The 25524-nt window shown below is 51.2% G+C and overlaps 1 protein-coding gene across 1 annotated transcript in view; it reads left to right on the forward strand.

Moving 5' to 3' along the window:
* Positions 1-23576, forward strand: part of ZNF407 (zinc finger protein 407) — a 427312-nt gene extending 403736 nt beyond the window's left edge. Inside the window, exon 9 of the mRNA XM_059409836.1 lies at positions 21180-23576. Coding sequence (XP_059265819.1) covers positions 21180-22513 — 1334 coding nt within the window. The 3' untranslated portion in view covers positions 22514-23576. The remainder of the gene's footprint in view (positions 1-21179) is intronic.
* Positions 23577-25524: the final 1948 nt, after the last annotated feature.

Consider the following 25524-nt stretch of genomic DNA (forward strand, 5'->3'; position numbering starts at 1 on the left):
GCAGGATCCCTGTCTCCTGAACTGTAGACCTCACACAGGACCCGTCTACACCACCAATAGCTTGACTTCATTTGCATATCATCGCAGCCTGGTGGGGACTGCTGGAGGCCTCCCACCTTTGGCGCGTATGGGAGCACACAAGAGCGGGGGATGTGCCAAGCAGAAAGCCAGTATTCAGCTCTAGCATAACCAAAGGATAAATAGCAACTAAAAAGCAATGTTAATTGACCACAGTGACAGCTATTGGGTGGGCCTTCGCACCCCGTTTTTGTATGAAGTCGCATGCATTGAAGAGATGGTGTCTTGCTGATCAAATAGAGCGTAGCATGCTTGCACAAGTGTGAGCCCAGATCGGGGGGGGGGGGGGAGAACCTCCCGGAATCTCCCGCAGACAGAACACAAACCCTGGCCTGACAGACGCCCATCTTCAGCTTGAGACAATATGCATCTCCTTTCTTCAGGCGTCAGGCTTATAGCGACTTGGCTTCTCTGGTATTGCCCTTTCATTTAGCCTTGCTCGTGTCTGTGCAGTTGAAAAAACAAAACATAGAAGTGAATGATAATCCAGCCTGATGATCTCTGTCATTATCAGACTTCAGAAGATCGTATGAAGCCCAGGATTTACATCGTCTCTAGAAAATAAATATGACACTAGATGGAGCAGACTCGTTTCCAGGTGTTAAAGAGAAGTCATTGACTCCGAATAACTAGACGTGAAGAACAGAAGGTCGTAGTACCATGTAATCATAGAATCCCGAGACCCCTTTGGAGGAGAATGAATGATCCACTTGGCCCTCAAAGGCAGGAACATGTCTCACAGCACTTGTGACAGAAAGTCACCTAGACGTGCTCAAGAACTTCTCATGTGAAGGAACATGGTGTTTCCATGTAGTGTATTCACTATGTTTTTTTAAAAGATTTTATTTATTTGACAGACATAGATCACAAGTAGGCAGAGAGGCAGACAGAGGGGGGGCGGGAAACAGGCTCCCCGCTGAGCAGGGAGCCCGATGTGGGGCTCAATCCCAGGACCCTGAGATCACGACCTGAGCTGAAGGCAGAGGCTTAACCCACTGAGCCACCCAGGCGCCCAGTATATTCACTATTTTTTAAGATGAAGTTTAACTTACATACAGTAAATATAATCCTCCTTAGGTTTGCAGTTGGGTGAGTTTTGACAAGTGTGTATAGTCAGTTAACCATCACCACCATCAAGTTCTAGAACATTTCTCACCCCCAGTTCTTGGTTGTCCTTCAGGAGTGCTCCTTTCTAGAACGGCATATTAATGGAATTGTATATTGTGTGGCCTTCATGTCATGTAGCGTCACGCTTTGAGATTCACTCCTACTCTCGCACCCACAGGTCCTATTCCCCCTTGTCCCTGAGCGGTGGTCCGCCATGCGGCTATGCCACGTGTGTTTATCTGTTCTTCTGTGGATGGGCATTTGGGTGGGTTCCAGTGTGACTATGAAAATAGCTGCTGTAAACATTCGGGGACAGATTTTCTGCAGACACGTGTTTCCATTTCCTTAGGCGTGGGATTGTGAGGTCGGATAATCAGAAATCACCAGACTGTTTCCCATCTTTGCTGTGCCAGTTTGCAACCCCAGCGGTCACGCATCAGAGGCCCCATTGCGCCGTGTCCTCGCCAGCACTGGGCATCACCGGTCTTTCTTTTAGTCATTCTAATGATATGTAGTCCTGCCTCATCCTGGTTTGCATTTGCATTTTCCTAGTGACTGACGATGTCGACTGTTTTTTGGGGTATGTATTCTTGTATGAGTTGGTCTAACTTTTAGAAAACTCTTCCTCCTAATGAGTTAAAACATATTGCTGGTGGACTAGAGCTACCCGGCTGGTGTGTTGTCCCCTCCTCTACTTGGAAGCCTCCCAGGCACTTTGGACACTGTTTTCTTCTAGGTTTGCCCACATCTAGACTTGCCAAGCCAGCCTCCTTAGTTGCTTTCTTCTCCCTCCTTCTCTTGCTCCCCTGTTCATGTGGCATGGAGTCTTCTCTGTCACATCCATGCGGACGTGTTCCAGTTAGTACCTGTGAGCCACCTCCCTCTGTTAAAATGTGGTTTCTGGCATCAAGTATGGTGGTCTCCTGCAAGCGGCCAGAGATGGGGCTCCCCTCTGGGGCAACAATAACATTCTGTCGTGCTCAGATTTAATGAGTGACCCCTGTGGCTTTACCTAAGTTCTGGCTTAAAATGCTTCACTTGCCAAGTAAAGTGCCCCATGTTTTTGGGTTTTTTTGTTTGTTTGTTTGTTTGTTTGTTTGTTTTTTGCCCCATGTCTTGATGTTAGAGTCCAACCTCTAGCTGGGGACTGACAGGTATCAGTACCTAGAAGGAGTGCAGGGAAGCAAGCTGATTTAATAATCAGTGACATAATTTTTTAAATTGCTAAACTGCTAGGTTTACTTCGGACACTTAGAGGTGCTGAGCAGTTGTGAATTATTCTGATTATCTTTAATCTTTGGTGTATATAGCAGTATATGCTTCTGTTCAAAGTTCTGAGAAATATGCCAATACAGTCAGAGAAAGAGAATTGATCCATGGGACCAAAATATAAAACCCTTCTGAAAGCGTATAAGAGCAGAGAAGAGGACCTGGCCTCTCCTTGAATCTTTAGAACCTTTCCTTGAAGGTTTCATAATTTGCAGCACTGGTACTAGATCTGGTTTTAGGAATACATACTACATACATACATAGCATTTGGGGGCAAAATGTCTTGCCCTTTGAACAAAAGCACAAATTCAACTTGTTTACCTATAGCTTCCTTGAAAGGAGTTTGTTTTGTTTTCATAAGGAGACAGACCTTTAGAACTTAGATTCCTCAATGGCTCTGGCTTTTGATTTCGAGAAGTCACTAGAAGATTCCATACTGTTCACAGATCCTGTTCAGACTGGTTTCTTTTGCTGTTTCCTACTCCTCCGTTACTGAGAGCAGCCCTAGGTCATCCTTCCCAGCAGGAAGTGGACCTGAACCTGAAACAGCCCCGCACTGCTGTCATTTTTAAGGCCCTTTCCTAAAACTGGACAACTGTGAGTGACAGCGAGATTTTCATTGTTAGGTGTTGAGATAGGAGGTGTGAAATAAATATATTAATTGTATTTTATTGTGAAGAAATTACATCAGTATGCCAGATGTGACTAAAACCAAATGACATTCATCTTGCTTGGGAAAAAAAAAAAGAAGAACTAACACTTACTATTTTGTGTGGTATTTAAGGTTGTTTATTTTCTGTTAGAGATCACCATGTAGGTGTTTGGGACCAAGACTGAAGCTGTATTTTTCTATCCATGTTCTTGCGGGTTCTTACGCTGCCCACAGCCACTCTCAGTGCTCAGTCTAAACACACTGGAGCAAATTCCATTAGAGCAAAGACTTTCTTCCAGGATTTTATTGTAAAGTCAAAGAGTGTGTTGTCAGCAATATGTGACTGAACGGGGAATGACATTTTTTTTTTTCAGCTTGATTGGGAAATAAGAGTGTGTGTGTGTGTGTGTGTGTGTGTGTGTGTAAACCGTGCAGCTGTGATCATCTCAACAAAAAGTTTTATATTAGAACTTTATGTCTAGCTGGAAAGTAGAAGTTAACTCATTTTAGTTAAAATGCACGTTCATACCTGAACCATTCAGTTCCCGGTGTTTACAGAAGATGAGAAGTCTCAGCTGATCTGAGACATGTTAAATTCCTTCTCCGGGCCTAAGCTGGGCGTTTGGAAAAGTGGTCAGCAAGTCATTGGCCGCCTTCACGTAGACCCTTTGCCTGCAAACAGTAGCAGTGTGGCTGAAGTTTCTAGAAAAGGAGTCATGAAGCATGCCAGGCCCATCTGTGCCAACCTTCTACGACAAAAGCACCAATTTTGTCATCGCTTCCTTTGTTCGAGGTGCCATTCACGTGTCTGGGTTCTGAATGCCGAGTCTGGGGGCGCCCATTACCCGCTGCCTTCTCTGGTGCTGTTTTCTCTCTGCTCTCGTACTGGCCGCCCCACACCCTGTTCTCTTGCAGAATGGAAGCTTTAAGGTCCGATGTTGAGTGATTTTATAAGGTTTCGTGCTAACAGACCAAAGGGCTTTGTTTTTGGATTGCAGATCAGTCATGAATGGGGGAGGGGCTGAATATGCTTTTAAGCAGAAGGAGCAGATCTACAGCTTTATGTGTAAGTCTCAGAATCGATAAATGTGTGATTTTATTATGTTGATGTCGGTTCTCATTACCTTCATGAATGGGTATTTCCTGTCTTAATGCACAGTATTTGCATGTGATGAGCCAGACAGTGTAAACAGGGCTTCTTCTAATGTTCCTGAATTTCCATTCCAACGGTCAGAAGTCATTCTTACTTGTAACCACACTGGGCCAACTATGGTAACTGTAAATCCATTTGAGCTATGAAAATACTACAATCAGCCCATTAATTTCCAAATCTAAATGGCACAGTGGGCTACCGTATTGTGGAAGGAGAGGTATATTAAGTACTGAAGAGAATGTTCATTCATGGCTAAACAGGAAAGGCCCAACCATACTGTCTCATTCTAGAAAGACAACAGTATGAGCCCAGTGACTAGTGGCGCTTTCCAAAAACTAAGCCATGGCTGGGATCAGGTAGCTCAGCCCTCAGAGGATCACGGATTCGGAGAATTCTCCAATGAGCAGAATCTGAGCGACGTCCAACCCCTGCTGGGTTTCAAACCGTGTTTGGAGAGCCTTGAGCCCTCCCCACGCAGTGGTGAACCGAGCGGCCATCCTGCTCTGTCTCCGACTGTCTTGGACGCAGGAGTTCCAGGGACAGGCTTTAGCAGTCCTGATAACTTAGCATGAGCCAACAGTTAGAAAGTGAGCCAGCCCCCCAGCCAAAGCATCACCCTACGTGCAGCGGACCTCTGACGGCTGCTGCCTCGGAATCCGTGGCGTGCAGAACAGGTAGTGCCCACCTGGGCTGAGCCCCTTTGAACAGTGGTGGAAGGAGTCTGTGTGCTGATTGCCTCTCTTCCTTGATATTTTCTGTTCATGGTGCTGAATTTACAACTGATTTTAAGAAAAAATGTACGCACTTTCTGTGTTAAGGTTTGAGCTAAAAAATCTCGGATCAGGATTTGGTGGTTTGCTTCCCTAGTGTTTCTTGCCCCATCTTTCAAAGTGTCCAGGCTAACTACGGGCCAAAGAAATGTCACGTTCCTGGCAGTTGCTTTGTAGGTTGGAAAGGAAGGAGGCCTTTTTTATTTAATAAGGCTGTATCTGAAATCCAGACTACTTTTGGGTATATCCATTAGTATCTTTAATGTTGTACGTAAAAATGAATTTCAGAAGTAGGACAATCAAACCAAAAGTTGAATAACGAAAGGATATTTTGAGAAAAAAGGAAGCTCAGTGAGGGTGAGGCAGGTTGGCTAAGTTGTGATTTGCAGGGCTGGTTGGTTCTTTTCCTCTTGTGTGGGGAAAGGCAGGTGTGTATGCAAAGCTGATCTGCCGCCAGGAGTAACTAGCACCACGGAGGTCTGGACAGCGGAAATGACTCAACACCCAGGAAACACCAGCGAGGCCCATTCTCAGAGGCTGGACTTGGGAGCGTTGGAGGGTTTCCATTGCGAGCCCTGGGCAGCTCCAGCACAGACGCCAGCCAGCTGAGCTCCTGGTGCAGCTCCTCAAGGCACAGTCTCATTACGGGGCATTTCCTAGGGGGTCTTTCTGCCTTCGTTCTGTGTGATTTATCCACTGGACTTCCTGGAATTTCTATTAAGAATTCCAGATATTTAATAATACTTTTCAAAGCATAGTTCCTGCTAATAGATACCTCGGCACCCTGTAAATGAGGTACGACAGCAACTGTTAGATCGCCAGGATAATACAGACATACGAGCGCAGTAATCAAACGGACATATATAAAAGCAGAGACGTATGGTGTCACTCGCTCTGTTTTGCCCTTTGGCAATTCAGCTTTGAGTTTCTTTCAGCCAGCGAATGAGGAATTAATTCAGTACTGTCATGCTGATTGTCTTGCGACTCCAAGAAAGAGTGGGACATTTTTGTTCAGAAAAATACCAAGGAATTTTAATAGTGAGCAGAGGCGAAGGTAAACAGGAATTTCCATATTAAGGTGAATGTTTTTCCCAAGTTTCACGCACCTTCTTTTTTTTTGTTTTTCTATTAATGAAGCTGCTAATCAGATCGTGTTGTATCCTGATCTTTGTATAAAAATGCCGTGTGTCGGTGTTCATGACACATGAGCCACGTGCTCCAAAGGGCCGTGGCCAGCATCATGTACTCTGGGGGGAAGGGGACCCAGGCCGACACACGCCCTAGTTTTTCTGCGGGCTGTGAGGTCCGTGTCTCCTGTCCCTGTGCTCTGCGCATCCCCGCCCTTCTTCCTCTCAGCGATCTCGTACTCAGAAGGGTACACTTTGAGGCGCCCTGGTGACACATGAGCTTGCAGAGACCACCTCGTTCCGGGTTTAGGACGTTACTTTTTGGCTTCTCACACACTCCATCAGCCCCTTCTTTCTTGCTGTCCAAGACCACAGGTCTTGACTGTCTAGTCGTCCTGCCAGGCTCTGCCTCTGCTTTGGCCGCCAGTGTCCCCTGGGGCTCAGAACTTTGCTCCCTTCTCTGCCTGGCTGATGTCACCCTGTGGTCACCAGGGATGCCCACCTGTATCCCAGTCACAGCCACCCATGCCGTCTCCAGCCCAGCGCAGCCTCCCCCCGGCCCGTGGCGTGCTGCTGCTAAGAATCGACTGGACATCTCTTCCTGGCCTCCCCCCAGAATCCAGTTCTCAGCTTGACTTCTGAACCAAGAGCTGCTTTCCATGAGCTGAGGCTGGAATCCTTGACATTCTGTGCCTTCAAAAAATCAACAAGATTATTTTCATACATTTTTATAATTATGTTTGAAGTGTTTGCTTTGAAATGACAGGGTAAGAGAGCACTTTTGTAAGCACTTATTTGCAAATAATCTTGATCAAATGAGTACAAGCTGAGGACCTTCTGAAAGTCAATTTGAGGTAAATTTGTAGAATTCCTGTCATCACAGTTTCTCCCTGGACGAATAGTTTACTCTCGGTGTCTCTTCTGCTCCCCGTCATTAAACGCGGTGCACTGCAGGGTAAGCTGCACAGTGCGTGACCGGGCGCAGGAACACGCCCCAGTGCTAGAACCATCAGAGCCCGTGCAGGAAGCTGCTTCACTGCGACAGGTCCTCTGGGTGGACGTGTCACCAGGAGCCGCTGTCCCTGCTCACAGAGCAGGACTTGGGGTCTCAAGGTCTTCTGCTGCTATTGGGACAAAATGTTCAAATACCTTTCTGATTGATTTTCTTGAAATAACAATGGAAACTGTTGCCCTTGTCATCGAGAATGGCCTGCGCCCCTCCCCCCCATGGCGCCTCAGCAAAATGCTGGGGTTTTGGGAAGTACCTGCTGGATTGAAGAACATTTCCACTGACCTCAGATTAGTCCTCCAGACCGTGCTGCCCAGAGAGGAAAAGAGGAGGCAGGAGGAACTCAGGAATGAGCTCAGAGACTGAAGCCTCCAGAAAGAAGCCCGTGAGCTAGTTCATATGAATGCCTTGGACCTCTGCACCTTCCCCTGAGACCAAGAGCTCCAGCCGTGCAAGTCTGTGACGCCCGCCACAGCAGCACTCCTTCCCTGTCTTCCTCCGCAAAGGTGGACGGGGTCTGACCACTCTTGGGAAAGCAACAGTATTACAAAGTGCACGCCCCTTCTCCGCATCTATGCCACAGATCCTTTTCCGAGTCTCCTCCACCGTGTTATTTCCTTGCTTAAACTTCCTCATTGGTCTCCCATCACGACAGACGTCCAAATTCAGAGCCCTGAGCCTCCCAGGAGTGGAGGAGCCCTGCCAATCCCCTGCTCCCCTCTCCTGCCCCCACACTAAGACTGTGCAGCCACGCCACACACTTGCTGGGTTTAGAACATGCGTGGAATGGTGGGGGGTTGTCTCCATTTTCTTTCACTGCCCCACAGATTCCTACTTACCCTTTCAGACCTTGATCTTTGTGAGTATTCGCCTGACTGCTACCCCAGGCCAAGTGAGTCCTTCTGTCTTTGAAGGCATGGCTATCTGAATGCACGTTATGTGGCTCCTTTATATTTTATTTGTCATAGTTCTCTAACATGCCAGTATCTTCAACTAATTAATTTCTTAAAAACTAAGCCATGATTCTTATTTGCCTTGCTGATGTAAAGAATTAAATACAAAGAATTTAGCTTCAGTGTTTGCTGAATATATAATAATTAAGAAAATGACCTGAAATCCCCACTTCCTAGATGGCACATCCAGCAAATTTAAATACAGTAGGTAGAACTAAAGCCTTGGGCTCCCTCGACACCTAGAGAACAGTGTTACTGGGTAAGGAAGAATTTACTAGGAAACTGCGTCTTCAGTAGTTTCAAACTCTGTGGCAGGCTTTCCACCTGCTCTGGTTGGCCTTCCGATCTTGGCGAGGCCCCAGGAGCCGTCAATCTGCCATCTCTCGTGATGACTCAGCATCTTTCAACACTCAGATCTGTGGTTTGGGAGAGGATTTCTCGCTGTGCGGTTCCGTACGTAACAACATGAAAACTGGGTAGAAGGCGATCCTCGGACTCTCTGGGACATGTTTGGGAGCGGTTTGACCTTCCCGACCTATAGTCTGTCGCCTGGTGTGACTGGTCAGGACAGAGTCACGGCCCCTTCTTCCCTTCTTCATGCGACTTCCTTGGGCTTTCTGCCCCTGCCGAGGTTTGCTCCAAAAGCTGTGTTTCCGTGTCACAGCGGACTGCTGCCGGCCCCTTCCAGCTTCAGGACTCCTTGAGCCCAGAGGAACCCTCTTCCCAGGGAGCCGCTATGGCCACGTGGCAGGTGTTTCAGAGTCTGACTCCTCGTGGGAGGTCTGGTGGCCTGTACTCAGTTGATTAGACCGTCTCTGTCACTGCCACGGGCTGGACCTCAGAGGCGGGTGCTATCTACTCTGGGTGGCATGGTCTTGCTTCAGAATTTCGGGGACCTGCATTGTGGTTCATTGTCTTGGACTTTTCAGGCTGCTCTAACAAAGTCCTGGAGATTCCGTATCGGTGGCTTATAAACAGCAGAAAGGTATTGCTTACAGTTCGTTTGGCTGTGAGTCCAAAGTCTGGGAGCTGGCATGGTGAGGTTACAGACTGCTGATGTCTCGCTGTGTCCTCACAGGGTGGGCAGAGGGTGCTAACACTGTGCCCTTTTAGAAGGGCACAGATCCCATTCAGGAGGGCCCTGCCTTCCCAGCCTAATCACCTTGCAAAGGCCCGACCTCCTAATACCATCACTCATCCCTTTGGAGATTGGGATTCCCTCCTGTGAATTTGAGGGGACCCAAATGTTCGGCCTGTAGTATGTGCTTCTATACTTCACCTCCCCACACCTCCTCACCGACACCAGCACCGACGCCAGCACCGCACTGCCTAATGGATCATGACACAGGGCCCAGGCCGACCTGCACCACAGTCTGTCCCCACCGTGGAGGCGATTCCTGGTCCCTTGTCCTTTTGAAGACTGGCAGCGTCCTGCGTTACCCAGAGTGTGGATGGGAACAGCATTCTAGAAGCGGAAGGAGTTTCCTCCAGAATCCGAAGAGGCCTACCACAAAGAGCTAAAAGGAATCCCAGGGCTCCGGCAGGCTCTCCCCGAGCACGTACTGGCAGACTGTGCTGGTCAGCTTCCTGAAAACGTGTCCGTCACCTGGACTGTCTGTGAATGTTCGGATCTGCTCCTAGCTTCAGCAGATCTAGAATCTGAGTCTCAGTGATTAGCAAGGGTAACAGAGGCCCGGGTTTGACTTCTCTTTGCAGGATTCCCCAGAAGCGGCCACCCACCCGTTCCTCTCAGGGGCTCATTACTCAGGTGTTATGTTCATTCCTGAACCAGTGCTGAGGTCAGGCTGACTCCCCGGAACCCCAGTCTTGCTTTCTAGTGCCACGGAGAATGGACCCCTCTTCATTTCCTGTAAAGACAGTCCTGTAATATTGGAAGGCCTCACCCGTGCTTTATGAGCTTTTGAGTCCCCGAGAGTCTTTATTTCTGTGCTCTGTATTCACGCCTGTCTGGCAATGTTGTTCTGAAACTGCAGAGCACTGATCACCCGTGGCACCCTGGGCTTGTGTGACCTGTGCGCCCACACGCTGCCCCTTCCCTTTCTGAGCCTGTGCTTCTGCTGGCGCGGCTGTGCCTGCTGTCGACTTCACACGCAGCTACAACCCACAAGCACCTTTCTCCCTGGCTGGAAGCTTTTTTTTTTTTTTTTTTTGGCTCCTGATTGCAGGACTTCATGTTGGTTTACATTAAAGGCAATTTTGTTAAATGTAAAGCATACTTCAGATATTTTAGTAAGCCAGGATTATTCTGCATGTCCGTGTGTACTGGTCATACACACACCGGTTTCAGTTGCTGTGACCTCTGTGCTAGGATGCATCTTACTGAAAATAAAGAATAATAAGGCCTAACATCCCCGGAGCCCCTACTTTGTGGGACACAGAGCTAAGCATTTTACACGGACTGCCTCACTCTTCAAGACAATCACTCTTGTGAACCCCATTTTGTAGGTGAGATTCTGAGATTTAAGGAGTTCAGGTGACTGTCGAGAGCAACGAAGATCCAAGATCTTGTGGACAAGCAAGCCCGTGACGCCAGCAGGAGATGCATGATCCCTGGGTCGGAAGCAAAGGGTATCATTACCTATAACAGAAGCAGTAACCATGGATCGGTGTTGGCTCTGCTCCCTAAACCCCAACTCCCGCAGGTGACACGGAGAGGCCCCGGAGCACCCGGGCGCAGCGGGGCGTGGTGAGCGCCACCTCAGGAGAAGAGTCCAGCCCTAAGGAGCCCAGATCTTGTATTACGAGCGCTGACCTGGCCGGTCTCTTTCCCCAAAGGGATGCTTGTTTCTGTCCTATTGGACAGTCAGTAAATCTGCCCTTTGCTCTAGAAAAAGACACGGTGTCTGTCTCCCCAGGCTGTCAGCTTTCGGAACATCCTTGAAGAGATGATGCAGAAGAAAGGCACCAGATGGGCAGCAGCACAGAGACCCACGGAGAAGTGCTCGCCCAGACCGTGGCGAGGAATACCACCCGGGTGTGCTGACCCGTGGCTCCGCTCTGCTTACTGGAAAGTTTGAAGATTGTCCCTCCCCCGTTACTCTCTAATGAACATTAGGGCAAAGGGAGATTCTCACCCTCTTCCTTAAAGCAGTGTTAGGCCCTGCTCTGTGCCACGCAGTGACGATGCCCCAGTGAGTAACAGAGCCCCTGCGCTCTGGGGAGCGCTCTGTCTGGCGGAGAAGATTTGTTAGGATTCCATGGGTCACAGGTGTGTACATACATAACATCTGAAGTGACATTCAAATTAAGGACATGCACCATTAAAAATATGTTAAGTACCCGATTCCTATGTGTAAGTTTTAATCAGTGGCCTTCGAGCCTACCTGTTCCTGTCATATTGACTGAGGAACTGGTGGGTTATAAACATGACAGACCCCAAGCATGTTCAGGCGTGTTCCTCCTGGGCACGTTCAGGGGACCTGCGAGTTCTCATAGTGGCCATGCTGCTGACCTTCCGCGCGGGCAGTTCCTCTTCTGAGTCTTGTTCCGAGACAGGGATCCCGGCCTTGCTCTACCACTTACCAGTGGGTCCTAAGGACTGTCTGTGATTTGATTTTCCGTCATGTTACCTCTTAATGAGGGACAAGAATCACATCAGAGCCATATAAATAATGAAAGAGAGCTTGCTCCAGGTTCCAGGGGAGAGAGAAGAACAGACACAGAACATAAACTTGAGCCTTGGTGCCTTTAAAGCTGTGACAGTTTCTCACATATCCTGCCCATTCAGAACATGAGGAGCTGCTGAAGACCTAGCAAGTGTCACTTGAGCACTGGGCCTGCAGACTTGTGCTCCTGCTAGACGACACTAGTCCGAGACGGTGCGTCATCAGATGATCGCCCCAGAGTGCTTCTGCTCAGGGGGCACCTGGTGTGCGCCCTGGAGAGCAGAGGCCGTCCCGTCCCGCCGGCTACACAGCTGCTGGCCCCGTGTGTCACGGACTGTGGTTCAGGATTGACGCTCAGTGAAGACCTCCGCACGAGGCGTGTGACGATGAGAACGCAAGCAGAAAAGTGAGCTGGTTGGAGCGGTGTGAGCTTGGCCCGTGTGTGTGTATGTTCGTGCCAGTGTCTGCACACAGATGGACGTGTACGTGTGTACGTGTAATTTCAAGAAAAGATGAAAATTTGACATGGATCATTAAGTGTATATTTAATTTCAGAAGTTGTGGTCTGCATGTTTTGTGATATAATTAAATTACCTGGTGCTGTCAGTGGTATCAGAGTTGGGCATTCATTGGTGGTCAGCAGCGTCCTTGAGTATCAGGATGAGGCATTTGTTGATCCAGAGAAAAGCCGCTGAAGGAAGCAAGGAGGGTGACCCCGATGCCGGACGCAGAGCGCAGGGAACCCCCGGTGCCGGACGCAGAGCGCAGGGAACCCGCTGCTGCTGCCTTCCTGTCCCCTGACACCCCACCGGGGCCAGGCACGTTGCTCTGTACTCTGTGACTCTGGCCGTTGCAGGGCGGAATGTGGCCCACTGAAACACATTCTAAGTTCCCTCCTAAGCTTTGTCGAAGGGCATTTCGAGCGGGCTGACAGCTGCGTGTCCGTGGGAACAGTGGGCATTATCTGCCGCATCTCAGTATTTCTTGTGGGAGCTCCTGAGTTGCCGTTCCGTGTGCCGTTGAATTTCCAGCCTGTTCAGGTCACCGTTCCCCAACCGGAGCATTTTGGGGAGCCCCTGTGTGGTGCGTTCTGCTGCCTGACACCGTGTGAGGTCTCTGCCCTGGTGTCCGCACCTGAGCATCGTGTCGGCTGCAGGTGGCTCCTGGCATGCGTGGCTGATCCGTCGCCAGATAGAGCCTTCCCAGAGCCACAAGGCCCTTCAACTCCTTAGTGAACTCACGATAATCTTAGAGGGACAGTTTTCAAGTTTCCAGCCCGATGCGACCCGTGTGGCCGTGTGTGACGCCATGCGTGGCTTTGCCCCCTGCCAGCGCCCCCTCACCAGGCGTGGTGCCCATGGCTCAGTGCGCGCTTAGACGTAGGGGCGTGGAGTTGCCTCCAGACACACCTACGCGGCTTCCCCGGTTCCTGGCCACACCTGCTGCAGCAGGCCTGCAGCCCCTCAGGTGGTCCGGTCTGGAGGGGACTGTCCTCCGAGCTTCCCCTGCCCCTCAGAGAACCAGCGGGTGCGTGGGAGGGGTGTGTCTCCGTCTCTTAAACCTTGGGTTTCCGGCACTGCATTTTACTCAGCGTTTTAATTTGCAAGTTTGTTTTTATTGTGTCTGTTTCAAAGCAAGGGTCAGACCTTATCGTGTATCTTCTGTTTGATATCTGTTCAGTCCGTTTTAAACTTTATTACCCAAGCATATAGATACTCTGCAAGTTCAACATAGGTGTTTAACGTAGGCGTGGAGGAAGATGTCCACAGTAAGGACTGCAGTAGGCGCCGGCTAAAAACGAAGCGTGTCTTTATTTCCACCTTGACCGTGGCAGCGCTTGCACCTCCGTCCCGGCCCCGTCCCCATCGCCGCTCCGTGCTCGTGCTCGGAGAAGGCAGCGTGCGGGCCCAGCCCCCAGGTGGCCTGCCTGAGTCAGCCTGGGCCGCCCCACGCACAGCCCCTGCTCACTCTGGCTTTCCCAGAATGAATCAGGCCACTGTGAGATGCCCGTTTCCTCGTCTTGTCCTGGAAGTTGCTGTGAGCAGAGTCCTGGAGCATCCTCGGCACCTGCCGGCGACCCGCAGGTGACAGGTCCTCCAGCACCGGCCGAGTGTCTCCACACCCCGGAGTCACGTGGTCGCTGTCCTTGGCAGTCATCCGTGTGAAGAGGTCGGGCCTCGCCGTGCGGCCCCTCACCCACACGAGCCGGCTTATAGGGAACTAGCAGAGATGTGCCCAGAACACACGATTCATTTTAATATGTGCGGGAGAGATTCGCATTGTTTTAAGTGTACCCAAGCAGCTGCTGTCACTCGGCTACGAGCAGATAGATGTTGGACCTCCAAAAGCTTTGCCGATAATTAAAATACTAACAGTGAGCGTTTTACCCCAGCTGCAGGTTCTGCTTACTGTAAATTTGATTTCAATGGTGCCTCTGCGCCGTTACTGAGGAGTGGTTTGCTTTTTACCCGCGCACAGAAGTGTCTGTGATGAAGACAGGCGTCTGCTGCTCCTCGTTTCCTCGGGAAAGGTACGAAGATGCGGTAATAATACAAGGGAAATCTGAACGTGCCCGCAAAAATGAGTGTGATCTTTCTATAGGGCTTGCCCAAAAAACAAAGGGAGACCAGTTTCGTCTGTCTGGTTAGCCCCCTAAGCCTGCCTTGGAAGAGGAACGCCCCAGGAACAGCACTGGCTGACTTCTTAGCTGCCCAATTTTACCTTCGAAAATGTGCGTGATTTCCACAACTTTTGAAAAACAGGCCTCGTCCCCGAATATTGAGTTATCTGTACCGGGAGTTTGAGAGGCCTGTCAGAGGACAACAGGAGAAGGTCTTTGGTGCCCCAAATTTCTTGATACTGTCATGCAGGAAAGAAGTCCGGGCCCGTCTGAGGTGAACAGGGGAGGCGGCCTTGCAGCAGAGGCCGCTGGGCCGCTGCTCACGTGGGACCTTGGGAGACGAGTCCCGCATCCCACGGGTCGAGCTCCTGGGCTCCCCTCGGATGCATCAGCCGGTACCACCGAGACGGGTGCAGAGCAGGCAGAGGGCCAGGGCCCCAGGGGACGGCACGCCCAGAAGCTGGGAGAAAAAGCGTCCAACGCTGAGCCCTCCCAGTGGCCAGGGGCTGCTCTTCATACCCCCAGATGTGCCCAGAATGCCAAAGGCCCCCTGTGCTGACCCCGAGACGGCGGCGCTGCCTCCTCCCTTTGCTCCAGACGGTCCTTAAGACCTTTGAGCCCTTTCTGCCAGGAACTCGGCTGGCAGGTTTTAAGAAGGTGCTCTTCATGGGTAAATGACAAGATCAGAGCACTTTGCAGTTTAACTTTAAAATCCCATCTCGTTTCTGTCTCGTGAGTCAGATTTCCCGAGCTCTGTGGCTGTCACAGCTCACCTGCCCACACGGTCTGCAGGCCTCTTCCACAGCCAAGTAACGGTTAACCACACCCGCCCCTTGACATCTCTCCCAGAAAGGCCTGTCAGGATAACCTCAGAGCACCGCTCCGATCTTCCGATCTTCCTGCGGGAGATTTGTGTGCACGGCTCCCATTAGATCCTCACGCATGGAAATGATGATATATACCTAAGAGTCTGATATAATACAAAATTTCTTAGGGTTTGTGACTTTAAAGGTAAAATATTGTCTTTTATTCTTTGTCACTCTTCAGTGCCCATGGAAATATCTGGGCCCGCAGAGACTGTTCATGGTAAAGTTAGAAATCTGGCCAGTCATGTATTTCTAACTTGAGATAAAATTTATTCTTAGTTTTGTCTGAACATTGTAGAATTTCTTTCAGGGGTCATATCTGATTATCTGTGATCACTACCAATCAAAAAGGTGGTACTGATGATAATTGAGAAAAAGGGACTTACAACTTTGGTCACCTTAATCTGTGTCCTGGCTTACTCTAAGTATTCCTTCACTAAAAATTGCATGGTGTTTCTTACAAAATTGTATATTTGAACTTAGGTGGAAGGGTCTGTCCGAAAGGATGTGGACTTGAGTTAATTTTTCACAGAAAAATAATTTTCCTCATCTATTCTTATAAAATGGTGGCCTTGGGGCACCTGGGTGGCTCAGTGAGTTAAGCGTCTGCCTTCAGATCAGGTGGTGATCTCAGGGTCCTGGGATCAAGCCCCACATTCGGCTTCCCTGCTCAGTGGGGAGCCTGCTCCCCCCCCGACCCCTGCTGCTCCCCTGCTCCTGCTCTCTCTCTCTGACAAATAAATAAATAAAGTCCTTAAAAAAAAAAAATAAGCAACCTTCACAAAATGGAGGAAGAGTGATGGCTGTTCCTGTGACTCTAGCATCTGCCTTTATACACTTATTGTGGCACAAAGCTGATAGTTTACCAAAATGCTTCAGATTATTATGTTGTGGTGTATTTACCAGCCTTAGGCCACTCATTGCAGAATGACCAGAACAGGTCTGTGCTCTGCAATAAATCTCACTAGTACAGCTATCATTCTTCACAGGCATGCCGGAGACTAAAAATAATTTTAATTTTGTATCTCCAGTCACCTAAATATTTTTGATTTATGTGTGAATTTTATTAACACTGTCCAGAACACATAACCCTTGAAAATACTAGTCACAAGGTACTGACACATCCATTGTTCTCTCAAAAAAATTAAAAAAAAATTATTATTATTTTTTTTTACAAAATTGTCTTTTTGGAGTGGAGTTGCAGGACTGAGAGGCTGCTCTCGCCCCTTGAGGCTATCAGTTGTGGTGGAATTCCTTCTTCAGCCCTCGAGTGGCAAGTTCCCTCAGGAACGTGAGGCAGTGCAAAGCGTTTGGCCCAGGGGGCACCCCTCGTTTGTGTTGTGTCCACGTGGAAGCCCTGACTCCTTCCAGACCAGGAGGAGCACTCTCAGGGACATCGTGCCGCAAGGCCGGTCATTCTTATTGTCCAAAGAATGACTGCACGACGGAGCGATTATTGATACTGCTTCGACCGGCTGTGCTGTTGGAGGAATAATTTATCCCCTGCTTCGAAATTTCTACAAGGTTATATTGCATTGAATTTTAATTTGTCATTTTTTCTGCTCTCACTTGAAAAACTTATAAGCTTTTGTGACATTAAAATATGGTTCTAATTTATTAGCATAATCTGTTAATATTGTTTCATTTTAATAGACATTAAGTATGATTTCTTAACGTTCTTGTTAAAATTACATCTTAAAATTGAAATCAAGAAAAATTATATGTGGCTTAAGAATCATAGCGTCATGTGTGCCCCAAATTTTTATACGAAAAGTGTACTTTTTAATTGCATCTTGTTTGAGGTGCTTTCGCCATGACCGTGGGCCAGCCTCGCCTTCTCAGGCTCAGTAGCCTCCAGAGCACAAAATCGCTCCCACGCAGAGCGGAGCGGAGCGCTCCCCGAGTCACGGCTCCTCCGCCAGAGCCTACGAGGTCTTCATACAACAGAAACGAGACACAGAGCACCCAGCACGGCCCAGCCCCATGTGAGCGTGGAGCGCCGGATCGGGAGAAGCCTCGAGATGGCACGTGAGCGCCGCCGGCCGCCGCCACGCGGCTCTCCCGGGGTGTCAGCACGAGCTTCCCCAGCGCGCCGCGTCCTGCCCCGCACGGGGCTCTTTAATGCCATCTTTATCTGCTACGCGATGCATGAAATCTACTTTCGGCTTCAGAACCGCAGGCCACCTTTGACCCCTCTCGTGGAGATACAATGTGACCTTTCTATTGTCATCAGCTTTCATTCTCCTGAAAATTCTATGAATTTTTATTACAAGTTTTTTTTAAGCCAAGCTGAGGCTTCCACAAATTACTTGACGCAGATGAGATGAAGTTGTTGAAGTGGCGTGAGATAAGTTTTACAGTCGGCCTGGGTGCTGCCGAGGCGTCCGGGCCTGTGTCCTGCAATGTCATACGCCAGTAACTGCTGAGCCTACTATTGGATAAATACATCATTTTATGGAACATTGATTGTTCTATAAACCCAATGGAGTATTATGCTCTATGATCAAACCATTTAGATTGTGTGTAGAGCACAGAAAATGCCATATTCAGGATGGTACTAAAAGTGCCATTTGTGTATTTTATGGATGTCATTACAGGGGAAACTTCTCTCTGTAGGCCCTGTTTACTGCAAAATTTTTTAGTCTGTAATGACATTTTTCATTCACAACGTATGCCTTCAAGAGAGGGGGCCCTTGTTTTATTTGTTTCATTCGAGTTTACTGCACAAATTCTGTACATTTTAATTAAATGTAAGCTTAACCAAAGCATAAGGTATTTATTCTGTGAAAGAGAGCAATGACAGTAACAAAAGAAGAGCACACACACACACACACAAAGGAAGCAGTCAGGTGCTCGAGCCCATGTGCAGCGTCCCAGAAGCCTCCCGACAGCGAAACGGGGCAAACCCCGCAGCTTTGGGGGTACAGGCCTCTGCGTCTTAACCCCACCTCTGCTGGTGTGACACTGCAGTTTTCCCCTCCAAGGACACTCTCTCCAAGAAGGAACTGGAGCTCCGAACAATATCCTGGAGAAGGGAACCTAATTTGGAATCATTTTACAGAAAACAAACCCTCTACTCCCCAAAAGCCCTTCCCATTTCAACCATGTTGTAGATTTGAGTGCATTTAGCAACGAGAAGGGTGTCCATCTCTGTACTCCCGAAATCAAATGGGCGGTAAGTTAGAATTTTTCATGAACAGGCGGGAGGCTGCATCTTAACCTATCTGCTCCTTCTGCACAGGGCGATTTATGGTCCTCTTACAAACAGGTCCAAAAAGGCTGAATCAGATGCACAATTTGATTGCCTGCTGTGATCACGCTGAAACCCGACGTTGTCTTTGAAAGATACAAACCATAGTGCATCTGGTGTGTTGGGCATCCATGCTCCGTTAAAGATTGGTGTATTTTTGGACTGATCGCGGTGACTAAGTCATCGGGGTAAGCCTGTACAAAGCTCCTGTTTTCCAAATACTGTATCCGTTTGGCCATTTGCATTGGTGAGCTTTGCGGTTCATATTTACAGGAAAGAGCTCAGAAATTGAAGTTGATGTGCCCAGTAAATTCTTGGTCATAGCCCAGTTAGAATTTAAAGTTACAGTAGAGATTCACATTAGTTTAAATGACACTTGAACTTCTGCATAGCTCCACATTAATTCATTATGGGCGAAATGGAAGAATCTTCAGTGGGTGAATCTTTTTCAATCTGATTGAGGCTGTTACATTTTATAGGTGCTATTTTTCAAAGCAGTACTGACAGCACTCGAAGTTATTAAATTGCTGAATCAAAAGATGGACCTGCACTCGCATTTATGAACTGTGATGGGGGAGCGGGGCTCGCGCCGCACCGAGGTTAAGACGCTGGTGGTGTCAGGCTTCATCACGCGCCGTTGTGACAGTAGTGTTTACCCATGTAGTTCACTTTAATGGTCTGCAAGTGGTTTAACCCACCTCTGGATTCAAATAAATTCAGTAAGCAGTTCGGAATAGCATCATTATCAGTACTGCAGGGGATGCGGAGGGTAATTTGACACCCAAGAGATTTTCTGTCCAGCTGCAGACTGAGGAAGGGAGTGTGGGGGCTCCGGCCTGCAGGCTTTCCTTTGGAGACCACCAGCGCGCAGGTTGCTTGGTGTCCCCCACCCCACCCCTCCCCATGCATGCTTCCCCTGCTTTAACACCGAGGCCCTATGTCCTCTTCTGTAATTAAGGTTGACTTCAGGCTGCCTTCCTTATTTTTGTGTCCATATCTCTTCATGTCTTCCCCCGCCAGACTCTGAATTCTACTGAAAATGACCTTGAAGTTAGGGAGTGGACAGAAGCAAGCAAATCAAGTTCAGGAGATAATGATGACAGAACGGGCAGAAACAAACCGGATGGAGTTTAGGGCGTTAAAGGCAAGTGGGACGGCTACGTCCCAGGTGGGGGGGGGGGGCGGCAGGCCTAGCGGAGGAGGACTGGCCAATACGGTAGACCGGAGACCCAGGGGTCCCCACGGACGGTGCGCTGAGCACCCCGGCAGCACCTCTCGTGTCCACTCAGGCACACGCAGACGTGTGTACACAGGGGCCTGGAATGCCCTGTCCTCACCTGGCCTGCTGCTGCCTACCGGGCCTCCTGGCATCTTTTAAGACAGAGATTTTAGGGAGATCTGAAGTTCAGGAGATAAACTGGGAGACGAGGTCAAAGTACAGACTGTGATTCATCCCTTTCTCTCAAGGACCCGCACAGGTAACCTACGCTCGTTCTTGCCTTCTGAACTTTAGTCTTCCCGAGGTGAGTCTGTCCTTCGTAGAGCAGGAGAAGGGGAAGCGGAAGGCAGGAGGGAGGCACAGCCCAGCAGGCCTGTCCCTGGGCAGGGCAGTGCCAGTGCACAGGGCTGCCACCCGGACACTTGCCCAACAGCAGAGCGTCGTGGCTAAAGCGGACGCGGGACTCACAGGGGTTCGCTTTGTTCAGACGTAGCGCAGGCATCCTGCTCCAGGACCGTCACCCACAGTCTGGGTGTGAGCCTGGGCGTGTCCTCTTGGCAGGTGGGATGTAAGGCTTCGGCGGCTGCTGCCCGAGAGCCCACACCCACTGGAGATGGGCCTCATCTGGGCTCTGTACTCAGTGTGGACCCTGGTGACAAAGGTGCGCTCTCGCGGCGGGGCCCTGACGTGGAGAACAAAGTGCTCTTGTCTCTCAGGGATGCGAGCAGCACGCACTCTCACCATTTACTTTACTTTGTAAGGGTCAGCAGTGCTTTTTTAAACTGACCTACAATTTAGAGAGTGCGTGGACTGTTTCAGAGCTGCGGTGGCCACTGGGCTAGGAGACCCTCCCGTGTAGACCACTGACGGGCTGTTCTCTCATTTCGTGTGGAGGAGGCTCCAGTAAGGACACTGGTAGAGAATTTGAGATTTAAAGATGAAAATAGGGAGTCTGCTTAAAGAGTCAGTCTGTCTTGATGGGAATAACAATTACCGTTTTCAGTCCTATTTTACCCTGTCAAGTTATTAAAAGAACATCGGCCTGTATCACAGGTGACGCTGGGAGGGTGTGTGTGTGTGTGCATCCCATGCCCTCCACCTGCTCCTGAACTCACAAAAAGACGTGCCTTTGGGTCGGAAGACAATGCCCTGCTTACCGATCCACACTTCCCGCCAGTGACTCATGCCTTGTTGGGAATGACGGTCACGAGGGGAGTAGCCACACTCCTTCCCTCGGAGCTGGAAGAGCACGAGCCGGCTGGTAGCCGTGGTGTTTGGACAGTCCAGCCAGGAGGACGGAAGGACGCCTGTTCCCGTCGCCCGCTTCTGCTCCCACAGCGGGAGCCCAGCCACCGGCGTCCGCGTACACGGTGGGCCTCGGACGGGCCCGGGGTGGCGGCGGAGTGCGGCCGACTGTGCTGTTACTGCTGAGGCGTTGTCTTACTTTGTCTCGGCTCTAACTGGTCCCTGTCTCCCATAGGCATCGTGTCCAAGTCCTACGAGTGCCGTTTGAAGGGCCAAGGAGCCACCTTCGTGGAGACGGACAGCCCCTTCACGGCGGCCGCCCTGGCGGAGGCATCTCCCATCAAGGAGAGGCCCCTGAGGAGCAGCCGGCGGCCAGCAGCGGCGCCTGAGCAGGTGCAGCAGCTCATCATCATCCAGGGCTACGACGGCGAGTTCGCCCTCGACGCCTCACTGGAGGAGACGGCCGCGGCCACGCTGCAGACGCTGGCGCTGGCCGGCCAGGTGGCCCGCGTGGTGCACATCACGGAAGACGGGCAGGTCATTGCCGCGAGTCCCAGCGGGGCCCACGTGGGCGGCGTGGCGCCTGGGCCGGTCCTGCCCGAGCCGCTGGCCGACGGGGCCACGCAGGTGGTGGTCGTGGGAGGCTCAGTGGACGGCCACGGCGTGGATGAGCCCCTGAGTCCAGGCGGGGCCATGATTCAGCAGGTGACCAAGCAGGAGATTCTAGACCTGACTGAGGCCGGTGTCCCCCCGCCTGACACGGCTTCGGCCTTGGATGCCCTGCTGTGTGCGGTCACCGAGCTGGGGGGTGCAGAAGGCAGGGCCGTGCCCCACGAGAAGAGCAGGTCCGGCCCCAGAGACATGCTGGTCCAGCTGCCCGGGCAGGAGGCGCCCTCCGCCGCCACCCAGCCCGAGGGCCCCGAGATCCACGTGTTCCAGGACATTCGGGGGGGCGCGGCTGCCGGGGAGCCCATGGAGGTGCTAACCCAGGTGGCGCGGCCCTCGGCCGTGGCCGTCCCTCAGGAGCGCGCCCAGGTGGCCTTCAAGAAGGTGGCACAGGGCGTGCTGCAGTTCGCCGTGTGCGAGTCGGCGGCGGCCGGCCGGCTCATGAAGGAGGGTGTCACGCAGGTCATCGTGAACGAGGAGGGCACCGTGCACATGCTGGCCCGCGAGGGCTCGCACATCGTCATGCAGGAGGCCGAGGCGCACAGCCAGCACGTGGACCTGGCCGAGTCCGACGGTGAGATCTCTCAGATCATCGTGACAGAGGAGCTAGTCCAGGCCATGGTACAGGAGTCCGCTGGCAGCTTCCCCGATGGCGCCACGCACTACATCGTGACCGAGCTGCCACCGGGCATGCAGGACGACGCGGCCGTGTACTCACACGCTGTCATCGAGGCCACCGGCTCCCGGGAGATCCTGCAGGCCGGGGCCGCGCTTGGCGCCGAGGCCATGGTCCCGAACGGAGCCGAACAGCTGACGAGTATGGTCATCTACACCCAGGACGGCTCCCCCGCCGCGACCGTCATTCAGAGCCAAAGAGAGAGGAACGAACTGCAGGAAGCCTGAGGCTGCCGATCCTCACGCTCGGCCCTGGTAGGTGCCAGCGGCTCTGGCCACCCCAGGACCGTGTGTGTGACAGCTCCCGGACAGTGGCATGGCCCTCCGGAGGGGTGGCAGCCCCCACAGGACCAGGGGGGCACAGAGCATGCCTCGGGAATGGCTGGGTGGGGGATATGGGGAGGGGGTGCTGGAGCGGAGCCTGATTCCTGTTCGGTTCTCCTGTGACTGGTCTTTTCCCTCTGCTCTGGCCACTGTGCTGAGAAGTCATGTTGTTTTCTGTTTCCACCCCCTGCCCAGCCCGCAGATGTTTTCCCTTTTCTGTTATCAAGGACCGTGCCTCGTGGTGGAGAAGTCCGAACGGTGTATCTTGCGGCCTGAGACATGCCTATTCGTGCCGTCCAGCATGGAGCCCTTTTAACAGTTTATTATAGATTTGGTTTAAAACTGCCGCTACAAGTCCTCCCGTCCCTGTCTGTTTTTCTGAAATCGTAGGACCGCGGTGACCCCAGACCAGAGGGAGGCCTCGCGACCCATCTCGCGCATCAGTTTCCTCTCCCCAGACGCGGCGGGGCTGTTCCTAGCTCTGGGTGCATCTGCTTGAAAGAAACCTCAAGCCTATGGTTGAGGAAAGCCTTGATTGTTTCTATTGGATGAAAATATACCTTGGTTAAGACAACCCAGTGCTTCTAATTTTGACTTCATTTCATACAATAGAGTCTATATATGAAATGTGCACTTTGGAAAATAGTGTTCATACTGATATTTTGCTTTTATGATGACTGTTTCTTCATACTGATGCCATTTTTGCGGGGTTTGTGATTTACGTCCGTGCAAAGGCGGGCACATTAACCGTTAGTTGTGGGACGCTGTGCCCCCCGCAGCCCTGGCCTCGTCCGTGTTCCGTTGTGGGTTCACTGCAACCACGGAATACAAGGCTCACAACTCACTCAGCCGTATGATCGCTCTTCTTCCTTTTCCAAACCTGTAAAAACAATCGCCATCCCCAAATGCAAAGGTTGTTTTGTTCCTTTTTTTTCCTTTGAAATAAAATTATAGCATTGAACGAGAATGAGGTTCTCTTATTTCCCGCAGCCGGCTGATGGGCAGCTGTAGAAACCAGAGAGCACGAGGCCTTCCTCCGACGCGGCAGCTTCTCCCATTCTGGCCCCGTCCAGGGCGCCTCCCGCGGCCTCGTGCTGTCCTCTGAGGGTTTGGCACGTGGCCCAGGCACATTCTGGTGACAATAGCTAGTTCTGTCACAGTTAGTATCTAAAAATGTTGAGCAGACATGAGAGAAAAAGGAAGGGAAAACAGCCCCTTCTGAGCGTGAGGTCCCTCCCTGGGAGCACTGGCTGGGAGCGCACGTCTCCCAACCCGGTCCTTGTTGCTCTGCCGTCTGGCCGTCCCGGGGCCACCTCCCTTGACATGGCTCTCCCTTCCCCCCAAAAAAATGAAAGGTAAATTTTCAAGTTTGACACCGAGAGTCATAATTAGCTGAGCATGACCAGCTCGTGTTTCTTAAAAATGGCAGGGCAATCGGCTTCTTCTTAAACACTTGTCTTCAGCAAACAGTGACAGGATCAACTCCCATGTGTGATGGGGATGAAGGTGACCTTTATAAAGTGATGCCCCTCTCCCAGCTCCTCATACATGTTTAAAAAAAAAAAGAAAAGAAGCACCAGCAGCAGCCGGGGGCTGGGGATGGGGGAGGATGTTTTCCGGTGAAAATATATCTTCCCGATCATTCCTCCCGTTAGCTGCGGCTCATGGCCCTCGGCTCAGATGCTAATTCCTAGCGGTGCTCCGTCCTGTACGGCTAACCTTTCTGCCCGAGTCCGGGCTGTCGACACCGACATGCTGCAGTTTACCGTTCGTGATTTATTTAGGATAAATATGTCTCAGGTGGCATTTAATCCTTCATAAAACCAGTGTAGCCTGCAGTGTCAAACCAGCAATCACGTTGTATGCACAATGAAAAGAGCAGGCCTTTGCATAAAAAAGCTGTACAGAAGGTGTTCCGGGGCTCGGAAGGATTGCAGAGGATTCAGTAAGCGAGCGTATCCTGTAATTACCTGTAGCGCGGGGTTCGCGCTCCCTCTCTCTGCTCTCTCATTACCCAAGTCCCGGGATGTACGGGAGTCAGAGAAGCACATACACACCCGCGTGCCACAGAATAGTGAGGCGTGGCCGATGCCGTGACCCGGGCGCACTTCCTGCAGCGGGGAGTGTCTGCCAAGAAGACCGAGGCAAGCTTCTAACCTCCCTCGGGGTTTTAGCTAGAGAAAACAGTCATGCTTTAGGAAAGCAAAAAACAGAGCGAAGTAGTTACCTGGAGACTGTCATCCAGAAAGGCCATCTTTGTCCGAAGCTGTAGCCGATTCAACGACAGACGGAGCCTCAGGGACGTCCGGCCTGCAGGGGACCCACTGCCCTGCCCACGTCGACATGGAGGGATCATTCAAGGTCCACCTTCTGCGCCCGAAGCTTGCCGGGCAGGGTGGAGAGTTAGACTTTAAGCACCGCCTGTCATTGTCACCAAATGTGGTGACCGAAGCGGGCAGCCCTCTGGGATGCTTCCGCAGCCCCTGGACAGTTGTAACGATGGGAGGGCAGGCGGGAGGATGCCCTGAGACCTCCCCCGCAGCATGCGAGCAAGGCAGCCCGCCTCCCGCGAGGGGTGCCGAGGACGGCCTTTCTGCCAAGAACCAAGGGAATGAGCGACGGTCACATCCGTGGGCTGTGGCCAGTTCCAGACGTCTGCTCAGGCCAGAAACACGGACCCGGAGCCCTAGAGGACAGACGGTGACGGGTCTCTGCTCGAGCCCCTAATACATGACAGCAGAGACCCTGTGGAGGCCCGAGGCCCACGGCCTGGGAGCCCGGCGCCCAGCACAGTATTCGAATCTCTGCGCTCCATCAAACCTTTTGTTTCCCCAGGCAGAGAGGGAGAATCCCGGCTCCTGGGGAAGACCCTCGGGACCAGCTCGGGAGCCCAGCCCAGAGCCGGGTCTAGGACG

This window comes from Mustela nigripes, chromosome 8 (genome assembly GCF_022355385.1).
Source record: "Mustela nigripes isolate SB6536 chromosome 8, MUSNIG.SB6536, whole genome shotgun sequence".
Taxonomy (NCBI): Eukaryota; Metazoa; Chordata; class Mammalia; order Carnivora; family Mustelidae; genus Mustela; species Mustela nigripes.